Source organism: Papio anubis, chromosome 1, assembly GCF_008728515.1.
Source record: "Papio anubis isolate 15944 chromosome 1, Panubis1.0, whole genome shotgun sequence".
In the NCBI taxonomy this organism is placed as follows: Eukaryota; Metazoa; Chordata; class Mammalia; order Primates; family Cercopithecidae; genus Papio; species Papio anubis.
In genome coordinates, this window is record NC_044976.1 from 196,192,462 (window position 1) to 196,212,011 (window position 19,550).

Here is a 19,550-nt window from a genome sequence, read left to right on the forward strand (position 1 = left end):
AGGACAACTACATGAAATGCGATTCTCTTGTTTAATATCACTAAAATTTAGTAAAACCACTGTGACAAAAATCTTCCTATAAAGGAGCTGCTCATTTAAGCTAGAACCCTTTTAATTTAGAGCAAACATTTTAAATTTGCTTACATCTTCAGTTATGACACTAAAATATACCTAACATTTCAGGAGAAATGCCCCGAGTGTTCATCAATGCGAAAGCTGGCTTTATGCCATCAAAATACACAGACCTTTAAATGTCCATATAGGTGCTTTCATGTGATAGATTAATTGCAAATTTTTAGAAGTTACATGACTTTAATGTGGACTGAGATTCTTAGCTGTATTTCACGATAGACCTTAGGATCAATATAATTCAATCTACCAGATTTCACTGACTATTTTGTGTAAAGCTTGGTATTATCTACGTAAGGAAAAACTGTAGCATACAAATGACTATCCCCTTGAATTCTAGTGTTTAAATGTTAAAGCCAGCATACACAATAAACCTAATTTACTTTCATTTGTTAATTTATTTCCTTCATGTGGTTCACAGCAGGTGTCTTGGCTCCATTTGGTACCTCTGCTCCCTTCATACCAAGACTTCTGCCAGACACAAGGGGAGACACAGTTAAATTCAAGTTTTACCCCCATAATTCCTGCCCTGGGAAGGAAAGTTTTATATCCCACATTCCAGATATGATTTTGAACTAAAATGCTGAGGTTTTCATATAATTACAAACCAAACTATGAATCTGGTGAGGGAAGGGGGAGTTGATACCACATGTACCACAGTTTACATATCATTTATATTTAACTCCCAAAGACAGCAGATAAAGAAAACTGTTGCAAAACTATAATTTTTATATTTATGTAAATATAATTTATATTAATATAATATAACTTAATTTTTTAAATGCATTAGCAAACTTAAAACATCTTATAAGGATAGCACTGAAAGGCTTATGCAACTTATACTATAGCAGAAATGTCAAGCCTTTTTTGAAAAAAAAAAAAATCCGTCCGTACCACCACAATATTAGTAAACAAAAGAGAAAAAAATTCAATAAGAAAATGCTTTATTTATTGTAAATGCTGATGTCTACAGAAAAAGAGGTAAACTGGAGGAGGAAGGACACTTTTGGGTGTATTTCAGGATCACTGCATATCTAGTTTCACTTTGAAATTTATGTTTTTCTTGATATAACTTTCACTATTCATAGGAATCGGTCATAATTATGGTTGCTTTTTGATTTATGGGATAGCAAAAGAAGAAAAAAGATAAGGAGATTTTTTTCTCAGATAACTGCACAAGCTGAAAGAAAAGGGAAAAAGATGAAAGTAATTTGGGAGGACTTTTGAAGAAGAAATACCTGAGGTCCAATTATATGTGAAAAAAAATATAAGCTGAAGGGGGTAGAGAGGGGACATGTTGTGGGAGTGATTCCCTTCTAAATGACAAGAACGGAACTGGTAGGAAGGTGCTAGGTCAGTTCAGGGACTTCCTGCATTGTCCAACAGACAATGATCCAGACAATGTATACAGTGTTATCATGAATGAACTAATTATTCAACAGTCATGGACTAAGGGCCTAATATGCGTTAGGCACTAGGGATGTACGGATAACAGACACAGAATGAGACATAAAATACAGAAAGAATAGTAGGTTTTATAGGAAGAGTTTGATTCACATTTTGAGTAAGTTAATTTTGAAGAAGCTCTGGGCAGAGCCACGATGAAGTCCATTGGGAAGTAAAATATATGAGTTTGGTGCTGCAGGAGAGAAGTTCCATCAGGTATTCAAATGGAAGTATTATTTGTAGCTGTGAGCATGGAAAAGATTAAGTGTTAACTTCAAAGTTAAGTGTTCAAGGGGAAGTTGTTAAAACAACTTCTATTACAGATTTCACACTCAAAGATTCTGATTCAGAAATAAGGTGACACTCAAGAATTTACATTTCCAACAGGCTCCCAGGGGATGCTGATGCTGCCTTCTGTGGATCACACTTCGAGTAGCTCTGGTATAGACAAAGGGCTCTTTAGGGATTTGGGGAGATACAGTCAACAGGCGGATTTCAGATGGATTTGGGTGTATGGGCAGCATATCTTTGTTTTGGGTCATGGGGTTTCAATAGCTTTTAGTAGATTTCAAAAGAATTTGTGACTTCAAAAAAAGACAATAATGATACAGTCCAAGAGGTATTCCCTGGCTTTGGGAACTAGGAGAAAGATTGAATAAATCATGTGATCCAACAAACCATGATTAGTAGATGGGGCAACTAAGACCCAAAAAGAAAGAGTGAGTTCCCTAGGATCCCACAGTTGACTCTTGTCAAAAATATGCTCCTTGCTTAATGCTCTTTCTATGATATCACATATTGTCTCCCATTGGACTTGTTTAACAATGGTAGCTTAGTTGCTTTGGGGAGAGACAGATGTGATGAGGAAGAAAGAAGGGCATGACTTTGGCATGGGCAGAGGAAAGGGAAAGGTGACACAATATGTAAATAAGCATTTTAATGGACACACTATTTGTACCTTGAGTTTCCATAATGAAGGAAGTGAAGGTTGCGGGAACAGATCAGGATTTTAACTTGTATCCAGCTATACTACAAATTACTTCCAGGAGAATTCCTTTTACCTTCAACACGGAGTTGAAATTCTGAATTCCACACTTGGAATTCAGTCAGCAGTAATTTAATTCTACTTTAAAAGCAGAGGGTTCCAGGATAAAATTCACTGATTTAATATTTGCTCCTTGTTTGCGGTCCATACCTAGAAGCATTCCTGAAACATGCAGCAAGTATCAAAAAGCATTAATTCCCTTTTTTTGTGGACAAGGGGTCTAGATTTGGACAAGAATGGTGATAGTCCTAGAAAAAACTAGGCTACTTGAATTTCACCACTGACATTCCAGTTTCCCAGAATTGTCAAGACTGAAAATGACCTTCAGCTGGGTCAAAGCACCTAAGGAAGGCCCAAGTTAAAAAGGAGTCAATTCTTTCTGCTTTATCTGAAAGAATGTTTTCAAGGATATTTGCTGCTGTAAAATCATCTTAGTTTGTTGGGGAGGCTCGGCCAATCCCTTCATTGTCAATACCTTTTGTGGAGCTCCATATTCTGACTGGACCTAATTCTGTATAGGTAAACACAGGTTGATGGGATCAGCATCCTGCAGGGATCAACGGAAATCAGGATTCAATTCAAGGAGGTACAGATGCTTAGTTTATATAAAGGAGCATCTGCTTCATTTGAAAAGTGGTAAGTGAAATTTCTCACTATAGTAGTCTTCACTACTCCCTCCCCTCCCCAGTTTTAATGGAAATACCTGTACATTTAATTCTCCTGCATGTGACAAAATTCTAAGAAAAACTTTCTTCGACAGATTTCAGAACTATCACTATAGGTCTCAATTAGAAACCAGTGGTGGTATTTGAGGTTCAGACTGAATAAGAAGTTTGGGTGGATCTTTTGAGCAGACAAAATGTACGTACGTATAAATATTGCCTACTGTTCTGCTTCATATTCATATTGAAAACTCTAGGCCTATAACAATTTTATATCATGTATCTTTCCAAGTCAACAGACACCACCTGTTATGGTTATTGCTCTTTGGGGGAAGGGCGCATTCAGTGACATTTTATTCAACCATTCCAATGTAATCGCAGTGACATGTTAAAATTCCTACACTCCATCAGTTAGAGAGTCAGCACATCAAGAGGAGACATTTAAGTTTCTTTCATTTAAAAGGCTATATAACAACTAGTTCCATTCACTGACTCTTAAAGTTCCTGGGTTGGGCAAAAAATGGCTAAGGAATTGACTGAGTTTGAAAAAACAGCATGAGGAATGCAGGTAACTTCCCTAGTACACTTTAGACACCTCACCCATTTGAAGCAAAGGAGTGCTTGTTGGAAAGAACCCTAACCCTGTTTTTACACTGTACTCTACTTATTCTTCTCTTCCTTCTGCTGGTCCTTCTCAAGTTTTGCCAAGTACTTACCTAGAAACTCACTTATACACATATACATCAAGTGCTTACCTTGATATTTTAAGGCTACAGCTGATGGAACTTGCAAGGCATGAATGTCCAGTAAAGCAAGACCTCCAAGAGCCTGCCCTGGAGGCCCCACCATGGCCAGGCTACAGGCTGAGGCTTTTGAGGGGCTGCTTACCTGGGAGACTGTGATGCCACACTTCTTGGCTAACTCCTCTTTGGCTTCCTCACTGGGGTAAGGGTTGCTGAGATGGGAATAGAAATATTCATTCAGGATTTCTGTCGCTTGCTTGTTGAAATTCCGTCTCTTCCGCCTTTGTAAAGAGAAAGGAAACAATAACAAAAAGGCTCACACCAAATAAACATAAAATGGGAGAGAATAGAATCTACTTCTGGGAGAAGACAAATTTTTGAGCAAAAGTGAATTGGAGCACATTTACTAAAAGGGGCTGGATGCCAAAACCATAACTAAAAGCATTTGCTCAATACTTCATTGTGTACCATCTGGGCACCAAACAGAAGAGTGGTCACGGATATTTTTGCAGAGTAGTGAGGAGCATAAAGTTTCAAAATTCGGGCCATCTTGGTTTGTTCACTCTGTCACCCAGGTTGGAGTGCAGTGGTGTGATCTTGGCTCACTTTGAACCTCCACCTCCCGGGTTCAAGCGATTCTCCTGCCTCAGCCTCTTGTGTAGCTGGGATTACAGGCACACACCACCACACCCGGCTAATTTTTGTATTTTTAGTAGAGATGGGGTTTCATCATATTGGCTAGGTTGGTCTCTAACTCATGACCTCATCATCTTCCTGCCTCGGCCTCCCAAAGTGCTGGGATTACAGGTGTGAGCCATTGCGCCCAGCCCCATCTTGGTTTTGAACCCTGGGTCAATTGAATATCAGCTGGGTGATTCTGACCAGCTTCTTCAATGACAGTGAAGAGGGTCATACTGACTTCACAGGGTGAGAGTTGGGAAGAGATGAGACCACACAAAGGCAGCATTCAGCACAGCGCCCAACACATGGCAGGTGCTACAGCGTGGTCTTTCTTCTTACCAGGTTCCAGGCACTGGGCCTTACCCCTCCCTCTTGGCAATCAATTCAAGTTATTCATTTTTCACAACTACTGAGGTAGATATGATTATTTGTATTTACCGATAAAGAACAGAGCTCAAAGGTCACTCAGCTGGTATGTAACAGAGCCAAGGTATTAATTCAGGTCTGACCGACTACAAAACCCAGTCTCTCTCTTCTACACAAATGAGCTCCTCACAATTACACAGAGATTCTGCAGCCATAAGTTAAAAATAAGTTATCACGTTCTTTCCATTCTATCCCCATGTAAATGCACGTAACATTCTTAAAAGGCATCTGGAGAAGAGGGCACAGAACTGACTGAAATTAACCCCCAACAGCTTGACCTCCCTCAGAAGGAGAAAAGTGGCACTTCTTAAGCAAGAACAGCTGCTAAATGGTAAAACAAAAGCCCACAGAATTCTTTTTCACATACAGGTTGCCAAAAAGGAGAAAATCACTTTTTTTGAATAAAAGCATTTTTCTGCCTTAAAAAAGAAAAAGTGCTAATTGAACTAATTTAAAGTGAGAATCACTTTATCGCTTCCTGACAATGAAGGCCTGTGGATAGCTGAGGGCGTTGCAGGCTCATTGCAGGGGCTGGCTGGCCCTCCTTAAAGCTGTGGGTCCTTCATCTTTAAATTAGCTTGCTTAGCACTTTTGCCTTTCTTGCTTTTATTAAAAGCTTTTCCTTATGGAAAAAATGTCCAGAACATCCCTGATTATGCCAGGATATAGGATTTCCCAATTTAGCCAACAGAAAGCACTGATGGCCTTGCTAGACAGGAAATTCAGCTAATATTGTATTTTCAGGGTCCCGCTTGGATTAATTAACACAATAAAGTGCCTGATTTTACCGGATGAACACCATCTGTCCACAGGTATTAACCACATCTGTCCAGATTATGCCAAGCCCAAGTCACTCTCCTAAATCATGCTGAGTTTCTGGGTCACTCAGCATCAGAAATTGTACAGATTGGATTTAAAAGCCCAACTGCAAAGTGGGCATGTGTTAAAAGCTCTTGCATGATGGGAATCTGAGGAAGATAGCCAAGTGACTAACACAGTCTGCAGGCCAGGCTTTAGATCACCTTTGGCTTCTCTTTCTTCTTCGCCTAAAGAAGACTGTTGTTTTAGGCCTGGGGAACTGGACCCTGAAGGCTCCCTAATTGGGAGAGCCTCCGTTCCCTCATTCAGTTGTTTGCATTAGCATTACTGTGTATTTTTTGGGACTCTTCCAATTGAGCTCAAAGGAAACCTCTCTGGAATGAGCTGGTGGTATGCGGATGGTGCAGACAGCTGTTCCCAGCTCTTCTCTCCTTGTGATGTGCAATCTTCCCTAGGTGGTCTCATCTACTCTGATGGACTCGCTTATCACCTCTTTTAGTAGCTGTCTTAATCTAGGGTGTTTGAAATCCTAGGATCAGGATTTTTCCGAATTTCAAGAAACCTAGTGAAAATAACACCTTTCTACCATAAGGTTGAGCTAACTGAGACGCCTGGTTTCTTTGCTTTGGCTTGAAGTGTGATCACCTTGCTGAGTTAACATTTGTGATTTCAAACCAATGAGTAGCTTTGTGAGTTGGGCATCAAGGTTTTGAATTTAAGAAATTTGGAAGTTAATTAAATATTACTGGATAAACATGGTGTTTTAGGGACAGAAAATTTTTGAAGCACAGGGTCCATGGGGGAAGTTTTTTATAAAAGACTCATGATAGTGAGATGTGTAGACGTCACAGACATACACTGCTAACTACCAAATTTGTTATCTCCTGCCCTAATACCTGTGCTAAGAGCCACTGGCCCATTTATGACTGCAGACTCCAAGCATCTTCAGACAAACTGTTTCCCAAACTAAGATCACCTTTTACCCAAATCAGCTCCATTTTCCTTGTTAGCCTTATTATTTAGTGACATTACTACAGATATAGTTCATTATATTTGCTAATTTGTTCATTCCTTCCTTCATTCATTCATTCAAAGATTTGAGTACCTAGCATGTGCTAGAAACTAGGAGTTTCTCAACTCTTCCTGCTTTCTTACCTTCATCAAATGATTGCCCCCTAAGCAAGTCCTGCCAGTTCTACACTTTCAAATCAACCTCTTTTGTTTCATTCTAATTGTGCTGCTATTTGTGAAGTGAGTGAAGAGGAGCCGCTGCCTATTGTACGACCGTATGACTAGCGCTGTCCAAGAGTACTTTGTGCAATGAGTGAAATGTTCTATATCTCTGCTGTCCAATGCAGTAGTCACTGGCTACGTGTGGCTACTGAGCAGCTGCAATGTGGCTACTGTAACTAGAGAGCTAATTTTTAAATGTTTATTCATTTTAATTTAGTATTCAGTTAACTTACAATCAAATAGCTATATACCAGAGCAACACTAGATCAATGCTTTCCCAAGAAGCCCTCTTGGAAAAAGATTGTAGCTCTGGGGACACCATCAAAAACATAAAATATCTTTGAAACCTCTTGTTTTAGTCCACTCTATAATATAGCAATGTTTATCTTAAAATAAGAATATTTTCTTTGGAATACTTATGTAAAATGTGAAAAGTATTTCAATTTATTCTGTGTGGCGCCAGTCTGAGGAGCACAGGCTTCAACAATTGTTCTTTACATTGTCTTTTCTCCAGTCCAGCTCATCTTCAAGAGACTCACTAGAGTAATCTTTCTAAACCATAGATATGTCACTAATCATTATAAAATTTAATAATAATGTGTATATAAACAACAATGTACAATAGCATATAATAGTAATATATAACACAGTAATCATTATGACAGCTGAATTATGATGTGAATATTATGTGCCAGATACTATAGTAAGATTTATTCCTATTTACAGGATTATCTACATTTTACAGGTAAGAAAACCGAGTCTTGGGAAAATGAGTCACAGGGTCATAAAGGTCATCAGGGTTGTAGCCAGAATTTGAATCCAGTGCAATTTTATGTGATAACTTCCCATACTTCTTCTTTAAATAGCTCTGAGGGTTTCTGCTGTTTGATAGGACAAATTTAAAATCTTCACTGGTACAGTTAAGGTTTTTCAGTGGATCTTTCCTATCCCTAGTGCCTCATTTCCCCTCAATCCTACACATGCTCTGAACAATTTCATCTAGCCACATCATATGCCTCTGCATTCCCCAAAGACTCGTGGCTTTCATGCTCCTGTGGCTCTTCACACCACCCTGCGTCTTTCTCTCCCACAACATCCGCCACAGATTTACATATGTTTCCCCAACTAAACAGCAAATTCCTCAAAGGCAGAGGACAGATCTCACTCATATTTGAAACCCTTGTGTCTAACACATAGTAAGCACTCAAGTAAGGAATGCTTGCTGAAGTAGAATTACGTTGTTTAGTTTGCTGTCATTCCTTCTGTTTGGCAAACATCCTGCTCCTCTGAGACTCAGTATTTTTCCGCCTTCTCTCTGGATCCTTTCCTTCAGGTGGAGTAGGTAGATGAATGAACTGAATGTGTAACATGTGGTGTTATGTGTAGTTGGAACAGTATTTGTCCTATGAGATTATGAGCTCTTTGAAGGTAGCACCCACATGTATATGCACTTTTTTCATCTTTGATGTTCCAGTGGCTACTACAACATCACGCAGATAGTAAGAGCTCAGTTAGATAAACCAGTAAATCTAAGTAGAGTGCCAGTGTGACCAGACTAGACCTTCTTGGATGTCCTTTCCTCCTTCTTGCCATCCTCTCCTTGGCAATATACTTTATGTAATCTCCTCTATTGCAGTGAAGTATACAGACGTACTTTTAATTATCTGTTTATGTTACTGTTATTTCTAGCAAAATGTTAGAGAAAAACAGTTAAGATTACTGCTTGAAAATCAGTTAGATAGTTTATAAGTTCTCTCCCTCTTTTAACTAAAAAAAAAAAAAAATGTTATTTATAGTCCTGATAATAAACTTACCAAGTTGTATGGCACAATGCTTGGTATATAGAATGATATGAGATATGTTGAATGAATGAATGAATGGAATTTTTAAGTTAAACCTTCCTGGTACAGTTAAGTCAATCTAAGGAAGAGAGACAGGAAATGACTTGAGTGGGATAAACCTGGGCCCAGAGAGAAGTTGAGGAGTGTGGTGGACAGAATTCCAGAACTGTAGACCCTGGTGTACACACCTTCCCTGTGAGTGGATGGCATAGGAAATATGATGAGGTTCCTCATCAGCTGACTTTGAGTAAATGAAAGGGAAGATTCGATTAAAGCCTTAAAATGGAAAGTTTCTCCTACGGGCCCTCAGGAAGAAAACAGGCAGCCAAATTGTGAACTGCCTATTGAGAAGGGCAGCCTCTAGGAACTGAGGCCCTCGGTCCTACAATGAGGAAACGAATTCTGCCAACAACCAGAACAAGCTTGGAAGGAGACTCTGAGCCTCAGATGAGATCACAGGCTCAGCTTATAAGCTTGATTACAGATTCGCTGTGACTAGGGCAGAGGATCCAGCTAAGCCATGCCCAGGCCCCTGACCAACAGAAACCGTGCGATAATAAACTTGTGTTGTTTTAAGCTGCTTAATTTGTGGTAATCTGCTATGCAGCAATAGAAATCTAATACAATGAGTGTTCCACAACAAAGTAGGAACACTCAATTCTACACACCTATTAGATTACAAAGACTAATCTTATTACTAAATCAAGTCCTCTTTGTATTTTATTTGTCTTCCATGAAATCTTTTTTGGTGAGGCCCTGCCCATCAGATGCATGGTTTAGAGGAGCATGTGAATATGTGCAGTGAGTGTGTCTTTCGTACTAAGTTTGCTTAGCTATCTCTCCCAATTACAGTTAGTGACGCTGGAGGCACTGATATGAATTCCCCAATCAGGATGTCTGGCAAACATTTGCTTTTGAACTGAGAAGGCCATTTGCTCAGCCTTAGGCTGGAATCTGGGGTCATGTTCTTTCACTGGTAATAAATATACCCCCAAAATGAAATGATAGTAACAGTGACAATAGGTTAGTTGTTTTCGTTTTGAATCTTGGCTCAGAAGCAATGATTCAAAGGTTGTAACCAAAGCAAGAAAAAGACCCTGTCTTAAAGTGATTGTCTGTCTGGTGCCAACTGGAACACTCTAGGCAAAGGCCGGTGGAAGTGAAAGAAACTTGTGGACAAAGCTCTCCAAGCTTTGTGTCTGTTACAGTCTGACCTTCAACTGGGCACAGTGGAATTACTGAGAGAAGATATCCAATGAGACAATTAATTCTGCTCCTCCCGTCTCTCTGCTTACTTTCTTGAAAAGAACTCAGCCTGGAGCCAACTGTTCTTTTTTTTTTTTTTCAATACCTGCCAACATAAATACTAACTCCAGCATTTAAACTAGAGGAGTTACCATGGAGATGTAAGCAATACACACAGGGTGGCAGTGGCACAGAGGAAGGACCCAAACAGAGGCCACCAGTCACTTGCACTTTGCACTATGCAGAACAGGCTGTATTAAAGAAGCCAGGCAGACAGCAGGCCACGGGTGAGGGAGAGGCTCAGAGGATCCTGCTTTAGGGTGATTTTGCGTATTTCCACTCCATTACTATACCCAGTTGGGGAAAACTACCTTCGTTTTTACTTTCTCTTGACTTATTCTATGGAATTCTACTGGCCCAGAGTTACATTTTGCTAGCTGGCATTCTCATGTTCTAGTCCATGCAACCCAAAACACATTGACTAAAGGGAGTGAGAAGATGCCAGGGCGTTTTAAAGAGGTTCAAGGACTGTAAAGACCACAATTGTGAAGACAGAGAGAAATGCAGGTAGGATAGCTGAATAAAACATGATCTCAGGGGTGAAAAAATTCAAGAGGAGTAATAAATCATTTTATCTGATTGAAAAGAGACAAAATTATAGATTGTGAAGTGGTACACTGACCCTGACATATCTAGCGTACTAACGATAAAAATAACAGATTGGGATTATTATCAAGAATTTAAATATGAATGGTATCTGAATTCACAGATGATGAATTTAAGACAAATTCTAGATCACAAAGCATACCCAAAATCAAAATGTATTTGCTAGATGAATTATCAAAATATTCTTCTAGAGTAGATGAAAGATACGACTATTACTATTTTACAGGCTGGATAACAGAAGCAAAAGGAATCAAAGGGATTCACATAAATCTATCGGTCTAGAGAGTAGGGGAACCAAGAGATGACACTTGTTCTGTGTTCTCAGTTCTTGTCTTCTTTTAAAGGTCCTTTCTATCCATGGTTTCTTCAACTGAATGCCCTGAACTCACAAGTAAGGACAGGAGCAGCAATGCCAGATGGAAACCATCAAACCAAGTTGGCCCATGTTAGACCATCTCCTTGTCCCTCTATGTCCAAAGTGCCATGTCTTATTCATTTCTGCACTCCTAAAATTAGCCCAGAGACAGCAATTTACTTAGAAATATTTGTTGAATTGTGTGCACTCTCAGTCCATCTACAGGGTGGAAAAGATCCCAATTTCCAAGCAAATGGAATAAACTTTATTGAAGAGAGCCTGTCGTGATAGAATGCTAGTAAGACAGCTGCAGGCCCATAGTTACAAGACGCATCTATAAGAGAGGTACCTAGTGCTATGAAAAGAAAAAAAATCTCACTGTACCTAAGTCCTCCTTGCTGCTACCCACAGTGCGTAACATAGTGATAAAGATCACCTCCTGCAACCATGTATTTTCCTGGTACTGTGTGAAACCAATGACCTATCTAGTCTCGCAGAACCATTCTCAGGGTACCATTTGGTTCAGTGTTGATGGGGTGAAACTAGAGCCTATAAGGGTGGCCAGCTATGGACTCTAGCCCCAGATCAGTGACTCCCACAGAGGGCAGGACAGCCCCATGGGAGACTCACCGCGCATCCAGAAATCGGGAACGCAGGATCATCACGGCCTCGCACGTGCTCTGCTTGAGCTGCATCTGGATGGAGCTGAACTTGCGGTGGATGATGCTGACCATCCGCTCAATCTCCTTTGGGGAGATAGGCCTGGTCCGGCTTTGCTCTCGCAGGAGATTCATCACGTGGGTGGTGAACTCGTTGCAGGCCTGGAATGGCAAGACAATAAACACAGTCATTGCGGGTCCAAGCCTCAATGCGTATCAAGTCTATGACACAAGGAGCATGTGGGCTTTTCTAGAGACTTGTGCAAATAAAGAAAACTAAGATAGTTTGTGGTAGACGTCCATTTCAGCCCCTATGGCTCTAAGTTTTGGCGATAATGTTGAATTTTTTTAAGACACAAAAAAATTTCTTAATCATTTTATCTTAATTTTTTTTTCCATGATTTTACCACAGTAAAATGTAAGAATATGACTTCTAGTATAAAACACACTTTGTCCCAAAGTTAACAGTCAAAGAGAGTTTGGGGTCAAATGTATCATGTGCTTTCTGCCTTGCTCATTATTTCTGATATAGGAGTGCTTCCAAATTCTCAATTTTAGAATGCATAAACAGCCAAAAGAGTTTAAATGGAATCATGGAATTAAAAGCTTTGATAACTCTTCTGGGAGATTTCTCATCCATCTATTTCTGTTTCAAGTTTTATTATAAGAACTTCCTCTCTTGCTCTGGCCTTCTGAAGATCCACTATGTCTGTAACACAAAGGGAATCTGTCCCCAGGGGTCTTAGAGAAACAGCATCAAAACATGATTGAGAGGATTCACGAACTATCCCTGCAGAAATAAAAATTCTCAGGTTATAAACTAGCATATCATCAGCTCCGGAGGTGGAGTTGAAAATCGTATTTCCCCACCTCCTTATTTAACAGGGAGAAAAACTGTGGCCCAGAGAGGTGAAGGGACATTTCCACAGGCACACAGCAAACATGAAGAGGCAGAAGTAGCGCCTGAGCCCTTCCTATTTTAGGCCATGGCCTCTGTCCTTTTCCAGAGTCTGAACTTACTCCTCTGAAAACTCCTGCCCTCTCTTTTAGTTACTATGACTTACTTAGCATCCATAATCTGGTTTACTTAGCTGAGCATTCAGTAAAACATCTATTCACAGATTCACTCAAAGCAATACTGTAAAACTGTATTCGATTCACAACAAAAAAGGCAAGATGATGCTTTAAGAGTTAAAGAACTGAAGACTCAATTGCTCCAACTTTTTTTTTTTTTTTTTTGAGACAGAGTCTCACTCTGTCGCCCAGGCTGGAGTGCAGTGGCGCGATCTCAGCTCAGTGCAACCTCCGCCTCCCGGGTTTACGCCATTCTCCTGCCTCAGCCTCCCGAGTAGCTGGGACTACAGGCACCCGCCACCTCGTCCGGCTAGTTTTTTGTATTTTTTAGTAGAGATGGGGTTTCACTATGTTAGCCAGAATGGTCTTGATCTCCTGACCTCGTGATCCGCCCGTCTCGGCCTCCCAAAGTGCTGGGATTACAGGCGTGAGCCACCGTACCCGGCCTGCTCCAACTTATTAACGGCAGAAACACGCTCGTTATTGATAACATTGCACTGCTGTTGTCACATGTGTCGATAACGCAGTACCAATAACAATAGGACACATTTACTGATTATTCACCTAAGAAATCCTTTGAGGTTGGTTGGCCAAAGGTACATAGGCAGGTGCATCCACTGGGCTGTGTCTACACTGGTGAATGGGAGGCCTGGGTTTTTGCCCCCGCCTCCATGAATATTTGGGCACATCCTTTCACTACTCAGTGCCTCATTTAATTCACCCAAAAGTGGCTTTAATCACTCCTGACCCTCCAGCAAGGTTAACGGCACCCACACTCCTGTGCTATGACCTGCAGACTGAGCAAATCCCTCACAGGAACACAGCAGAGAGTCTAAGTGCGAGCACAGCCTGGGTTCACAGCTCCTGCCTCTGGGACTCATTTGGCTGTGGGATCTTCAAAGTGACTTAATGTATCTGTGCCTCGTTTCTCTAATTTGTGAAACCGAGATGACAACACCCACCTCATAAGGTGTAGTAAGGATTAAATGAGTTACTATATGTGTGCCTGGCCCTAAAAAACACATGTCACAATTATCTCTTCAAAATATAGATAACTTAGAAATCCAGCATATTTGGATATATCAATAACCGGGTAAACTTCTCCAGAGTTCAATTTCCCTCTTGGTAAAAGTAAAGGTGGTGATAAATACCTCCTTTCTACTTTACGGGCCTATACAGAAGACATACCCGTAGAAGATTGGGTCCTTATAGCATGTTACTCTCCACTCTCCATGGAAAAGGGCTATATAAACATGAGATCTATATAGTAAGTTCATTCCCTAGCCAGCCCCAGCACCCAGAACTGTACAGCCAAGAGAAGGAAATAAAACCTGGCAGCAAGTTCACTGAAATCTGCAGACCACAGGATGGAGAGTGGAGGGCTAGGCACATAGCAAGCATCCCAGCCGCCTTTCTAGAGAAACAACCTCCCACAGGGCTGCAGCCTCCCCACCTCGTCTGGGCTTAAAGAGAGGAGGGGCTGGATGTGAGGGAGGATTGTCCAGTGCACCAGCTCTCAGCTGGGAAGCCACAGTGCTCGGCTAATAATCATGTGCTTCATTATGGTGAATACAAATACTCACAATATCTGATGTTTATTCAGGGCACTGTATCCCGGGGCCCTTTCTGCTCTTCATGAAACAGACAGTGGAGTCGTTTCACCCACTGCTGAGGTGGAGCAAAGCAGCTGCTAAACAGCTGCCGAGGAACGCACAGCAGAGAGCAGAGCAAAGCTCCAAGTCCGTTTGAGATGGACAAAGCATAATGATCCAGATTGTTCCAGTACCTGGGAAGGAAGGAGCTATCCACACCTCCTCCTCACTTCCCTCAAGCCTTGTACCTAAAGAAGCTGGGCTACTTCCCACAGGACAGGCACTCACAATGTGACAGGAATGTGAATACTTGGGGTTACAACTGTTAATTAAATAAAACCCTCACATGCTGAATGTTTCTCAACAGAGGAGACAATACTGTAGGCTGTCATTAAAAACAAACAAACAAACAAACAAACAAAACAAAAAACCGTTACTTTCTGGGAGCTTATAGGGCAGAGGGATTTCCAATAGACCTCCCAGGTTACAGGCAACATTGTTTCTGGAAGCAGACAATGAAAGCGAAGCCTTTCAAAAATCTCCTATAAGATTTAAGTTTACATCCTGAACTATAAGACCTATCTTCTTCCTTGACTCCTTCAAAAAGATGGATTGGATTGAGATCCAAGGATGAGATTGGATTTGGCTGCCAATCTCATCAACAAAAGTAACTGGGATCTTAGGGCTGTCTTAGCTATGAACTGAATTAACCCAGTTCAGTTCAACATTAGACATTTAGTCCTGTCTATTCCCCAACAGCATTATTTACAAAAGCTAAAAAATCCTACAAAACCACAAGAATTTTTTTTTTTTTAAAGTAGATCTTGGAATAAAATTCAGGTTTCTGACATCATGGTTTTATCTATTATAATATGCCAGCTCTTAAATACCTTATAGTGCCGGGCGCGGTGGCTCACGCCTGTAATCCTAGTACTTTGGGAGGCTGAGGCAGGCGGATCACATTAGGAGATCCAGACCATCCTGGCCAACATGGTGAAACCTCGTCTCTACCAAAAATACAAAAATTAGCTGGACATGGTGGCACACACCTGTAGTCCCAGCTACTTGGGAGGCTGAGGCAGGAGAATCGCTTGAACCCCAGGCGGAGGTTGCAGTGAGCTGAGATCGTGCCACTGCACTCCAGCCTGGGCAACAAAGCGAGACTCCGTCTCAAAAAAAAGGTCTCCTGATGATTTCTTTATTTAATAACCTCAGGGTGAAACAATGGCTGATTCAGGTAGTTTTTTGTTTTGTTTTGTTTTTGGAGGGATAAGGGTGAGGGTGAGCTACAACAGTTAATTATTGTGTAGTTATCTGCCATCACCATGCCAAAAATAAAACAACAGAATTAATTATTAAGGAACCAATTTGGTAATTTCAGGTAGGTATTACTAAAATACTGACACTTTCACTTGACCAAGGTTTTCTATTTTTAAAAAATCCCCATAAGGAACTGTTACAGGAAAATGAAGAAGAGATATCTCTCAGACACACTAGCTAGAAGGTTAATAGCATAATTTCCCTACAATCTGCTGTTTACTATAATTAACAACACAACTAATATTAAGAAGTTATTAAGCATCCAAAATATATTAAGCAGTATTCACTTCTTAACTAGAAAATGCCCATATAAACAAATAGATGACATTTTAGCACTTTTAAAAATAATAAATACAGATGACCACCACAACTTCTACACTGAACATAATTTGCTTCTGTACTGATGGAGACTTTAAGTTCTCAATTTCCAACATCTTTATTGTTTAGAATAGCTAAGTAGCCACAGGGAGTTTCTGAAGAGAATATTCTTATCACAACCCTCTCTTAGGTGCCAGTAATCTAGTCCAAGGAAGTAACAGAGAGGACAACCTGGCTACTCCATTGTCGAAAGACATCCACATTCTCTTCTTACAAAGTGGAGTCAGGCATTGTTTTAATAAGAGCCCTTGGGGTAAGGGTCAAATCCTGGATTCTAGGGCAAATTCTCTCCCTCATTAAATGTGTGACCTCCACCACATCTTAACCTCTTTCATCTCCATTTCCTCACCTGTATCAAAAGGGAGAGGATGGCAGTACCTGTCCTGGGTGCCCAATCTCAACATTGCCTTGAGGAGCAAGTACCATTATGTCAGCCACAGAGTTTTGTGATTGGTGACATGCTATTGAAATGTACTACAGCTGTCATGATTTTTAGTCATTTTGGATGAGGATGGAAGAATGATAAGAAGGTTTAAATCAAGGAAGCAGTTCTACGTTGCTGGCAACCTGAGCTCAGACTAAAGACAGTTTTCAACACCTCCCAACCTAACATCCATTGCAGTTATGGTTTAGTGAAGGAAGTCACACTCTGGGCTTGTCTCGTGTCCTGCTCTTTGGCATGAGTTAACCTGGAGGACAAATCTGAGGACAGCTTGCTATGCCAGAGGACAGGGTTATCAGTGAAGGCGAAGTAGGAAGAACATTGGGTAATAAGAACCCAAGAGGTCAGCGAGAGGTCTGTCCCCATTTGCCTTCCAAAATTACCCTTTTAGGTTAGGGCAGACTGCAAATTCTAAGCGATGGTCATGGTTGGGGAAACTGTCTGAGTTCAGCCAGCTCTCTGAGCTCAGCATTGCCTGGGATCTGGGGAAATGTCTATAGGAGCCAACACTGTGGCAAGAACATTTGTTCTTTCCCAAGAAGGCAAAGGAAGATGACTCATAGCTTCTTACCACAGCTTGCTTTCATTTTCCTCCCCTTCACCCTCCCTACACCTTGTCTGATGGTCAAATTTCACTATTCTTGGCTTCACAGCAATTTTTTTGCCCTCATAAAAGACAGGATTTTGTAGAAATCCATTCCAAAGGTAGATAGGAGTGCAGTAATGAAACTTTATTCACTTTAAATTTTAAAATGCCTATTTCTATTTTAAAATTTAAATTTTCTATTAAGTTTGCATTTGCCTTCTACCTAGTTATGAGTGGACTGCACAGGGTCTTCTACCTTCCACTTTTTCTCTCTCTTCTTTTTTGGCTTTTAAAAAGGAAGGGGCCGGGTGTGGTGGCTCATGCCTGTAATCCCAGCACTTTGGAAGGCCGAAGCAGGTGGATCACCTGAGGTCAGGAGTTTGAGACCAGCCTGGCCAACATAGTGAAACCCTGTCTCTACTAAAAATACAACGATTAGCTGGGTATAGTAGCGTCTGCCTGTAATCCCAGCTACTCAGGAGGCTGAGGTAGGAGAATTGCTTGAACCTGGGACATGGAGGTTGCAGTGAGCAGAGATCGTGCCACTGCACTCCAGCCTGGGTGACAGAGTGAGGCCCCATCTCAAAAACAAAAAAAGAAAGAAAGAAAAGAAAAAGAAAAGAAGGGAAGGGAAGGGAATGATTCAATGAGAGTAAGGTAATGGAGAACTTCAGTACAATGTTGCATCACAAGAGGTAACAACAAACTTACCTATTGTCTAAATGAAAAGCTGCTGTTAAAGAACTCCTGATAAAGTAGCATGCTTACACTAAACAGAGGAACTAGCGTTGCTATATAGATGTGTGTATGTGTTTGTGGGGAGGATGGGATGGGGGTTCTCTATTAGAGAGGGGCTCTGTTATAATCAGGAGACCCTACATGTATTGCTTTGTAGTTAACAGCCTTTCTTGCCCTTTTCTTTATGTAAGTTTTATGGTCCTTCACATCCGTGACTCCAAATCCACAGATCTGTGCCACACATCAGCTTTCAGAATTGAGTATGCAGAACACTGAGTCCCACAGACCATCCGTGGAGTGCCCGGATTAGAATCCCAGTCTGTCTGGCTCCATGGGTCTCCTGAACCCTTTAACCTTTTAACAAAGGATGATGTGTATCATATTCCATACCATCTATTAGGTCAAAGAGGGAGTATGTTTAACTCTCATTTGAACTGAGTCTGGGTAAAGTCAGGGACTTTAGGGCCAAGTTTTAAAAACACTTTCCCATAGGTTACTATGAGCACCCAGAAAAAGTATAATCCTCCTAATACATAAGGAAAACACAAGGGTCAGAGGAAAACCTCCCACCTTCTTGCAGGTTAGCTGGTGACTCTGCTGATCACCTGCAGCGCCTGGGTGAGAGCCAGGACTGCCCATCATAGGCACACATTCTGGAGTCCAGGCATGGAGTGTTCCTTCTATGCATGATTCATGTTTCCTTGAAATCATCACTTACAGCGTTGCACATTTTTTAATGCCTTTACCTCCATTGAACGCCCAGGTTTTTAACAGTTGAGACCAGGACTTGGCAGACTCAAGTTTGGCCAGGGCTCTGTGGCCAGGCAGGGGATGCCGGGCACAAGGACGCCAGCACCTGGGAAAAGTGAGCCGCTCGTCTCTACAAGCCCCGGGGTTGTGCTTCCTCTACCCTTTCCTAAATGACCTGGGTGCTGAGCCCCAGGTGGTTCTGGTTACCTGCTCGTATTTCTCCAGCTCCGTATGGTAGATTTGTCTGATCTGTGAGAGTTTGGCTCTGTAATCTGAATGTTCCACTGAGTTGTCTGAACCTGCCCCTCCAGAAGCCGCCGCCGCTGCCGCTGCTGCCGCCGACCCTCCGCCCTTCTCAGGCCCCGCCACGCCTTCCGCTAACAGCATGTTGTCCAGCCGCATCAGCTGGGGGTCTGTGGGCTCCTCCTCCTGGGCTCCTCGGATACTCAAAACTACAGAAAAGGACAAAGGGAAGAGAGCGTTAATAGTAACCCAAGAAAGAAAATTAAAAAACAAAACACATTTGTGTTCTTTGGCTAAATAAGCTGCCAAATTACTTGCAAGATGCCATTTGAGGAATAGAAGAAAGGCTGGAAAAAGAGAAACCGAGAGGGTGAGCAAATGAAGGAGGTACTTGCTGTCTTCCAAAATTACACTCCACTTGTATGTGGAATCTAGAATAATCACATTTATAAGAATGTAGAATAACGGGTACCATGA

The 19,550-nt window shown here is 41.3% G+C and overlaps 1 protein-coding gene across 4 annotated transcripts in view; it reads right to left on the reverse strand.

The window, feature by feature from the left end:
• Nucleotides 1-19,550, reverse strand: part of PBX1 (PBX homeobox 1) — a 327,299-nt gene that overhangs the window by 74,794 nt on the left and 232,955 nt on the right. For all 4 annotated transcript variants that reach the window (XM_009192815.4, XM_009192821.4, XM_009192809.4 and 1 more), the window contains 3 exons: nucleotides 19,038-19,282; nucleotides 11,922-12,112; nucleotides 4,171-4,306 (listed from right to left, as the gene is read on the reverse strand). In XM_009192815.4, the coding sequence (XP_009191079.2) occupies nucleotides 4,171-4,306; nucleotides 11,922-12,112; nucleotides 19,038-19,282 (572 nt within the window). The remainder of the gene's footprint in view (nucleotides 1-4,170; nucleotides 4,307-11,921; nucleotides 12,113-19,037; nucleotides 19,283-19,550) is intronic.